Genomic DNA, 9,955 nt, shown 5'->3' on the forward strand with positions numbered 1-9,955 from the left:
AAAAAAATCTGAGGTAAAAATTGCCTTGTAACAATCAATCGTATTTTTTTTCTCCACATTAAAAATACGTTAAGTACGTCATCCTTGAAAACCTTACGACATACAACAGGTTTCGGTTTTTGTTTGTTTGCCATCCTCTGTATCCTATTTTACCGCGGATTATTCGCAAAACAAACAAGAGGGAATCCTCAATAGCCACGGAACTTGAAATTATTTTAGGCAGGATTAGAGTAAATTAATCTAAGATATATTTGTTTCCCTTTTTAATTAACTATATTTTTGTACGCCAGCATTACCAAGTGTGGGGCGCGCGTATACCCGTTTCGATTTTATTACTCATCAGGATCTCTACCAGCCCACCCTCAAATTGAAATTATTTTAGGCAGGATCAGAGTAAGTTAATCTATGAGACCTTGGGCGTTGTGAAATACATCAATCGAAAGGGTTTGACCTTCTGAGTCCAAAATTGTAATTATATATCAAATCGGTCAAGAGATGAAGGAGCTATGAGCTAAAAGTTTGTACTTGAAAAACTCGGAGCCCTTCTATGAGCCGTTATGCCGCGGCTAAAAATATTAACGTTGAATGAGCTCATGAACCATGTAACAGTTCCAGAGAAGTGGCTGTGTGTTCTTACTAAAATAACTTCAGCTAGGATTGCAAAATCAGTCTTAAAAATGAGTTCGTTGTTAACAACGGTGTGATGACCCCACCCCTTTTTTGTTTGTTCTTACCAGGAGGCTACGTGACGTGTTGTAGTACTAACACACGAACATTAGTGTTCTGGTGACAGACTGCGTGACTCGCAAATCAATGAAAACTCGTGCCATGCACGTGCTGTGAGATGCTTGTGATGTGTCAGTTTTTTTAAACTTCTCAAACTTCAGAGCTGTACCAACGAGTTCCATCTCCGTAAGTTTTGTGTGGGAAGAATTCTAGGTTACTCCCGACTGGTGTTCGTTACTACCTTGTTTTTATCTGCAGCATGTACACGATTATATATTTACAGTGAACACGTAAGTTTTTTTTATTTAACGAGTAAACTTTCATGCTGTTCAAAGTGTGAAGTCATTTCTATCACGTTTCCATCACGCTATCGTTTAGTGAATTTGTAGAGCTACCGTAAAATAACAATAATGTGACATAGAATTATGAGTTAAGAGTATTAGACTTCGTAAAAGTATCAATACTACATTGTAAAACTAATAATTATTCGTAAAAGTACCAGCTTACAGAAATAGTGTAAAAAGTGTATGATTTCAATCATCTTCTTAGAAGTAAAACCTGGAAGTATCGAGAACAAAAGTAAAGCTGTTATGAAACCGTGTGTAATCCTAAATTATAACCACTGGAACGCCACCTATCAAAACTTTCTATCCCCATCTTTGACTTTAAACTTATTTCTTAAAGCAAAACGAACTTCGTCTATTTATTTGATTTACCTCACGGAAGAATGTCCTCGAGGGTCGTGTACACTGTAGAAATTCTTTTACTTTCGCGCAAAGCTACACGAGGGCTATCTGCGCTAGCCGTCCCTAATTTAGTAGTGAAAGACTAGAGGGAAGGCAGGTAATCATCATCATCACCCACCGCCAACACTTGGGCTACTCTTTTACCAACGAATAGTGGGATTGGCCGTTACAGTATAACGACCCCACGGCTGAAAGGGTGAGTATGTTTGGTGTGACGGGGATTCGAACCCACGACCCTAACCACATCTCCGTGCCGGGCCGTTATAGATACAGACAAACAGATACAGTTACATGGAGAGGGATATTTGTGCGCCCCCAGTGGCACAGCGGTATGTCTGCGGGCTTAGAAGACTAGAGACCGGGTTTAGATACCCTTGGTGGGCAGAGCAGACATAGCCCTTTGTGTAGCTTTGTGGACAAATGGAGACTCGGGTTTAAATTTTAACCAGGGAGGAAACGTTCTCTAAGGACTCATATTTGTGGACAAATGAAGACTCGGGTTTAAATTTTAACTAGGGATGAAACGTTCTATCAGGACTCATATTTGTGGACAAATGAAGACTCGGGTTTAAATTTTAACCAGGGAGGAAAAGTTCTGTCAGGACTCATATTTGTGGACAAATGAAGACTCGGGTTTAAATTTTAACTAGGGAGGAAACGTTCTGTCAGGACTCATATTTGTGGACAAATGAAGACTCGGGTTTAAATTTTAACCAGGGAGGAAACGTTCTGTCACGACTCATATTTGTGGATAAATGAAGACTCGGGTTTAAATTTTAACCAGGGAGGAAACGTTCTGTCAGGACTCATATTTGTGGACAAATGAAGACTCGGGTTTAAATTTTAACCAGGGAAGAAACGTTCTGTCACGACTCATATTTGTGGACAAATGAAGACTCGGGTTTAAATTTTAACCACGGAGGAAACGTTCTATCAGGCATAGAAATTAACAACAGTAATGAAAACATCCATCTAAATAAGACGTTAATAATATCTCATTTTTAACACTTTGTTTTTAAATACCTCGCTACCGTGATGACAGAAACATGTCTTTGTTCATCTCTAACGTTTAAAAACGGTAAATAATAATAATAATAAAACTCTAGACATTGAAAACACAAAAGATTCCGTATTATTTCTTTGTTTTCACCGTAGTGTGGGAATAACCGCTGGCTTTTATTTCTCCGAGTCTAACGCAGTTTTGTGTAAACATAAATTATCAAAAGTCATGCGCGAGGTATTACAGGAACCAATAATATCAGTCGGTTCAGATCCGGCTTTGCTGCTATATTGTCTGTGATGTGTGAAACAATGAAATAAAAATTAGAGAAGGCGAACGAAAGATTCAGCCTCGTGACTACATAGAAGTGACAGTTACGTTCACAGTAAGATCCCTGAAAGAAGACATGAAATTATACCCAAAGCATCGATCCACGACTCTGACGTTGAATTAGTCTGTGATATACGCGTGTAATTCTAGGTTGTGGGGTCCTGCTTCTTGTTGCTTGACTTCAAGTTCCCAGAACGTTTTCACCTTGAAATTATGTAGATTTCTCCTCGTAAGTAGATAAATACATTTATTATTTGGAGTAGGGGCACGGGTTATGTATGCGTAAAAAAAAACAAAACACTTTACGTGGTCAGCGTCTGTCGAGACTTAAAACGTTCTGTAATTTGGATATTTGTCTGAGTCATTGGCGTAATGCTTTATATAGAGCCCGACGGTCTGTCTGTGATTTGCCTTACCTGGCGCCGGACACATGTATGTATCACGTCGTACGAAATAGCTTGTCGGTTGTGTGGTGACGTCATGAGAACAGCGTTTTCCCGAGGATAAAGGAAAAAGCTTGTAACGGTTTAAAATTGTTTTTGTACATACAGATAGGATTAGTAAGTCAACAGCTGAACCAACTAGTACAGCAGGGAGCTGCAAGAAAACAAGTAGCACTAGAAGGCTGGCTTTAATTAGCTGTCCAAACGTTTATAATATCTCTACATATCTGCAAGCAAGTATACTGTGTTTTTTTTCTTGGATTTTGTAGTTGAAAGCAGTGGATGGAGAGAAGTGTCTACTGAACTTGTACCTTAGAATGGACATTGGTGGCTACCTGCAGCATATACAAGTGACCAGTCATTAAACGGACTTGTCGAACAACGTTACAACACCAGGCACTCAACAAAGGTAAATGAAATTAATAACTATTTTGCTGTAAAACTTACTAACAAAAATATTGGTGTAATACAAGTCGGTACACGCTGAACTTGAGATTGTGGTTTCGTGTTTAATGTGACATAACATGTGCATGTTGAATCTGAGGTCTGTGCCTTAATTAAACTAGACAGTGATATATGCACTGTAGTGTGATTTAAGCTCGTATTTTGTTCTGTCTTTACATCTTCACAGATGAAGATGTAGTGAGTGGTAGTACACTCGGTTGAAGATGTAGTTAGTGATAGTACACTCGATTGAAGATGTAGTTAGTGATAGTACACTCGATTGAAGATGTAGTTAGTGATAGTACACTCGATTGAAGATGTAGTTAGTGATAGTACACTCGGTTGAAGATGTAGTTAGTGATAGTACACTCGGTTGAAGATGTAGTTAGTGGTATTACACTCGGTTGAAGATGTAGTTAGTGGTAGTACACTCGGTTGAAGATGTAGCTAGTGGTAGTACACTCGGTTGAAGATGTAGCTAGTGGTAGTACACTCAGTTGAAGATGTAGTTAGTGGTAGTACACTCAGTTGAAGATGTAGTTAGTTCTTGTAGTTTCTACTCGGATGATGGCACATTCCCAACCAATCAACAATGCAATGTCTTCGGGGGAGACGTTTCGTTGGAGTGTTGTGTGGCCTCTCATTCCGAAGATAAGTAATCTTCCAACGAGGTTGTTCAAAAGTGTGGATCCAGGATGCACAATGAGTCTTCGGTGTTCCTCATGGAAGCTGAAAAACTCCCACATCAAAGCGTTAATTTCAAGGCGGCAGTGGGTTTTGAAATTACTTTCCAAGCCAATCAGTGGCAACGCTTTCAACTGCTAAGTGAAGACTGTGGTTACGAAAAAGAACCCTCTGACCCTAAGACCAATTTCAGTGAAGCTGAGCATAATTCTTGACACCGTGAACATAAAAATAAAGAAAGATTTAAAGTTCGAAAAGGCTCAAAATCGACAGTTTACAACCTTTCAGACACAACTAAAAATCAACGGCAGTTTGTTGTTGTTGCTGTTTCGTTTAGAAAAGTAGGCAAAGAAACTGGAATCACAGCCATCCCATTCGACTCCGTAACTATCAAATTCCCTGTGTAACTTCAGTGGACTTTTGTGCCTTTGATATGCTTAAATAAACATCGAAAATTAATGTCCATGCAAAGCGAAGGGTCTGTAGAACACTTGTGAAGATCTGCAGAATAAGATTGACTTCGTCATCTTTCCCACAAGCTTGTTACAGTATCAGGCAGTAGTGCATAACCATGACTATCAAAGTGAGCTCGGTTGACGATGAAAGAACCATCGTTGTTATAAGAAGCGATTTACCATCACCTTAGCCCATTCAAAATTTAAAAAAAATCACATTATTATATATTTAAATGTTGACATTTTAGAGCCTGTTGATTATTGTCATGACTTCCTTCCCGGAAATGAAGTGTTTCTGTGGAGAGAAATTTCTGTTTGTTTAAAGGCAAAGGGATGTTTTTGTTTGTTTTTTGTATAAAACTCTTGTTAATAGATTAGTTTTGTGAATTATATAGCTGGTAAAACATTGATTGTAATATCTATGCTCGAGAAACTTGCTGCACCCAGGTTTCCCCGAGGGATTTAGGCTTAGCGTGTAGATCGACAGTAATTTCTTTCTTTTATAAGCCTTTCACATCGCGAATAACTGCGTTTGGCTTTGATGATATTCATTTAGCATCCTGTGCTCTGTCTTGTTTTTAGTAGCGAATCACGAGCTTTTCAACCTGCTTATTGATTGGTTGATTCACGTGGGCCCTGATGAGCACTGCTTGCGAATAAACATGGAGATTGCACGACTTGTGACACTTAACACAAGGGAGTAGCCTAATTTAACACGTATATAGAACTATTTAAGTTGAATATAGGTCTTGCAATGGTTCGTATCTGTAACCTTGGTACATTGCCAGTCTCACTGCTTCAACCTTCTGTTCATGGGTAACATTTTCATAAAAGTGTTTCTCTAACGTTATGAATGTTTCTCAAACATATTGACGATTTTCTAGTAAATACGAAACCGTTACCTGCTGTATTGTAGTGATGTCACAGAATATGACCTGTCCTTGCTAACACTTGACCCCGGAAACTATCAGCAGGAAGTACGGGAATATAGTAACTGACTTAATGGTTATCCGGAATACATTCAAGATTGAGTAAACAGACCTAATGGTTATCCGGAATACCTTCAAGATTGAGTAAACAGACCTAATGGTTATCCGGAATACATTTCAAACTCAGTACACAGACCTAATGGTTATCCGGAATACATTCAAGATTGAGTAAACAGGCCTAGTGATTATCCGGAATACATTCAAGATTGAGTAAACAGGCCTAGTGATTATCCGGAATACATTCAAGACTGAGTGAACAGGCCTAGTGATTATCCGGAATACATTCATAATTAAATGAACAGATCTAATGATCATCCGGAATACACTGCAAAAGTAAACGAAGCGTTTCTGGTGTTGGGTGAACAAAACGCATTAAATATGACAGCTTCCGTGCCAAACCTGAAATCTGTAACTAGCACGTGAAAGATATTCATGACCAGTTACTGGTCAGAAATAAAGGATTGTACAGTAATGTGGGGAAAATATCTGTCTATCCGTGTAACTGTATCTGTTTGTCTGTACCTGTAACGGCCAGGTGGTTAGGGCGCTCGACTCGCAATCTGAGGGTCGCGGGTTCGAATCCCCGTCCCACCAAACATGCTCGCCCTTTCAGTTGGTACCAGAGTAGCTCAAGAGTTGGCGGTGCGTGGTGATGACTAGCTGCCTTCCCTCTAGTCTCTCACTGCTAAATTAGGGGCAGATAGCCCTCGTGTAGCTTTGCACGAAATTCAAAACTAGCCAAACCAAACTGTACCTATAACAGTATATCCCGTGGCGTCGTGCCCATAAGTCACATGTGGGCACCCCCCCTTTTCCCACAAATGCTTTCCACGCACAGTTTTAATAATTCCAATCCCATGTATAAACATTTGATTATTTATATTCAAACTATTTGTCTGTACTGAAGAACAATAGGTTAATCAAAGTAACAGTGGGAATATAACATGAAAAATTATGACACCCCACATATTATTATCAACCCCTTACAGATAACCAAAAAACACTTTATTCTCTGACAGTGTCCCTCAAATAAATTTGGCTGCATGGCACCCCTGGATTTATCTATCGATCTGTAATGTAATTATCCCTTTTTTACGTCATCAGATGTCAAAACTAAATGCCCGGTTGGGTAGCAACAGTGATTTAAATTGCCCTATTGTAGGCCTAACTTTCTTGTCCGTTACGATGTGTAGGATGTGTACTGTTTACTAGTATTAATAATAATAAACGTTTTAATCTCGTGTATAATTGATGAAGCTTTGATCATATTTTTCTACATAGACAATAAAGAACGAAGAATCTCACAATGACTACAAGCTTTCTGGTAAACAAATAAATGAATGTAAGGCTTAAATTAATAGTTTATCGAACATTTATATATATATATATCGGTACTTGTTTTTTCAGACATACATTTCAAGATGGCGCTTAATGATGATTCGTCCGTAACGCCCTCTATCAACAACACCGTTTTAGGAGACGAAGAAGACACTCGATGTCTTTACTTCGATTACAACTATGATATCACGACAGCGGTGGTTTGTGGGATGTATCTGGTATTTGGAGTTGTTTACACACTCTATGGTAAATTATCGAATTTTAATTAAATTATAATTACGAATGATACTTGTTTGTTAAACGTTTATGTTGTTCTTGCGCGCTCATGTTTCAATTACTTTAAATGCAAAAACTTTATTCGATACCCCTATGTTTATGCGGCAAGACCTTGAAATTATGCGCCATGCAACCCTTATCTAAAGTAAAAAAAACATTTTAAAATAATAACATTCATGAAGATAGTCAACATAATTAATACAATTACACCATCAAGAGTAATTTATCACTTTTATTTTTTATAAAATAACAACAACAAACACAGCTTTAGACGATAGAAGTGTTTTTTTTTGTTTTTTTTTACTTTACTGTGTCCAGAAATTCAGACTTTGAATATGCAGTCAACGTCAACCATTTTTTATGCTGTCATATGTAAATTATACAATAAATATTACGACTGCTCAATAGTGTTAAACTCGGGGTCCGGTATATTAATCTAGATATTACCGATAAAATCCATATATTTAAAGACATTTTTCTAATCTATATATGCCCCAAGTTGCTTGGAGGTCCATTACTTTGTTGATTATAAGGTCCCTAATGACATACAAGTCACAAACAAAATTAAAGAAATATACCAATTAATCCCACTCTCGCAGCGACATCTGTGTATTTGACAATGAATGATTTTCACACAATTTAAGTTTGCTTGGAGGTCCATAACTTTGTTGATTATAAGGTCTCTAATGACATACAAGTCACAAACAAAATTAAAGAAATATACCAATTAATCCCACTCTCGCAGCGACATCTGTGTATTTGACAATGAATGATTTTCACACAATTTATATGACCAGTTCTTTACGCTGACTGTTGTAGCAAGCAAATGATAAAATTACGAAATATGATGCGAAAAATGGACCCTAGCGTTTGGGGGCGGTATAAAATAATCAGTAATTTGATATTTAAGTCAAAGGGGGTAACAAAGTATTTACACCACACATGCTTGCTCTGGTACGTGTGAGAGTATATGTTAAACAGAAACCGTAGTTGCCAGAATTTCGTTATCATATGCGAACTTTCGTATTGCAATTAAAGCATGTAGTCAGAGTATGATAAGCGGGGGTTCTTTTTCCAAAATCAAGTGACCTTTTTGCTTATTTTAGGAAGTAAGCACAAAACTATCGTGGTCTTACGTTGTGCATTACTGTTATGAAGTTAGGTGTAAGGATCATCGGTTGAAGTTGAAAGTGGTGAGAAAGCGGTTGGCTTTTGGTCAGTCTATAAGGAATTAGGGGATTAGAGTAATATAAAGCAATAGAAAATGATTGGAGTGAGTGGGTATAGCGGCTACCTTTCTAAGTTCAGCCAGTATGGAGACTACATTAGTTGAGGGCATTAGTTTGAGAAAAGAATATAAAAAACAGGAGTCCAGCGAAAAGTAAAGAAGACCAGAAGAAGTGAGACACAAGGAATAAACCGAAAGAGGCAAGGGAAGAATGTAATATACTGCCAATAAGAAAGAAAACCTGTTTATAAGTCTATGTGTTATTGATTACCAGTAATAAACAGCAATATGTTATGTTTACGTTGGTATGAGTTCACTGATGTGAGACAGAATGAATAAACCGAAAGAGGCAAAGGAAGAATGTAATATACTGCCAATAAGAAAGAAGACCTGTTTATAAGTCTATGTGTTATTGATTACCAGTAATAAACAGCAATATGTTATGTTTACCTTGGTATGAGTTCACTTCCTGATAGCGCGAGTATAGCACGATCGTAACAATTACATGTTATTATCTTATCAGAAATTAGAAACACGAAACTAATTCGGATGATCCTTTTAGGTATCAAGTTTCTAAAAATTGCAATTTCTGGTATTTTCGTTAATCCACTAAGATACTTTGTTAAACTTCATGGGATTCTCAGTATTCGGTAAGCAACATTATTACTCTCGCCCCCGGAGGGTGTGTGTGTAAGGGTATTGCAATCGGGTTCGTGTGTGTTTGCCTGTCTGTGTTTCCGCGCGCATACCTCGAAAATTAATGGACCGATGTACACGAAAATTTTACACAAGATGGGAAGTCAGTATAGACCTAGTCCTCCCCAAAATTTAGTGCGAATCCAACTCCAACACATTAAGGTTGAGACTCCTCATCACACTACAAAAAAAAAATGATCCGGATCGTTGATCATCCTGGATCTGAGAAGGATTTTCAGAGTTTTCGAAGGTGAAATTTGACGTTATCTAATATAAACGCGTGCAATCTCGAAAAGGAGTGGCGGGGCGAGAGCATGTAATCTCTCAGAGTTCTCTTGTTACTGTCAGTGACGGGCGAGACGTATTCTAGTGTTATATTAGCCTGCGTAAGTGACCAAATTAGGTGGCCTTTCTTGAGACGGGACAGGTGGTCATTGGAACCGACCTTAGCCACTGGCCCGTGATTATTATTATTTTTTTTTTTATAACTGTGTCACAAAATTTATTATTACGTATACTGAACAACAGAAACAATAGTATCACTGAATACGTTGTTTTGCAGACATATGCGCCCTCTTTTTTATGTATGTGTGTGTGTAT

General features: G+C 38.0%; 1 protein-coding gene across 1 annotated transcript in view; it reads left to right on the top strand.

Annotated features, from left to right (window-relative positions):
• The first annotated feature begins 2,598 nt into the window (after positions 1-2,598).
• Positions 2,599-9,955, top strand: part of LOC106462399 (transmembrane protein 198-like) — a 24,128-nt gene continuing 16,771 nt past the window's right edge. Inside the window, exons 1-3 of the mRNA XM_013922324.2 lie at positions 2,599-3,031; positions 3,515-3,654; positions 7,225-7,401. Of these exons, the coding sequence (XP_013777778.1) occupies positions 7,239-7,401 (163 nt within the window). The 5' untranslated portion in view covers positions 2,599-3,031; positions 3,515-3,654; positions 7,225-7,238. The remainder of the gene's footprint in view (positions 3,032-3,514; positions 3,655-7,224; positions 7,402-9,955) is intronic.

This window comes from Limulus polyphemus, unplaced genomic scaffold, assembly GCF_000517525.1.
Source record: "Limulus polyphemus unplaced genomic scaffold, Limulus_polyphemus-2.1.2 Scaffold1157, whole genome shotgun sequence".
NCBI lineage: Eukaryota > Metazoa > Arthropoda > Merostomata > Xiphosura > Limulidae > Limulus > Limulus polyphemus.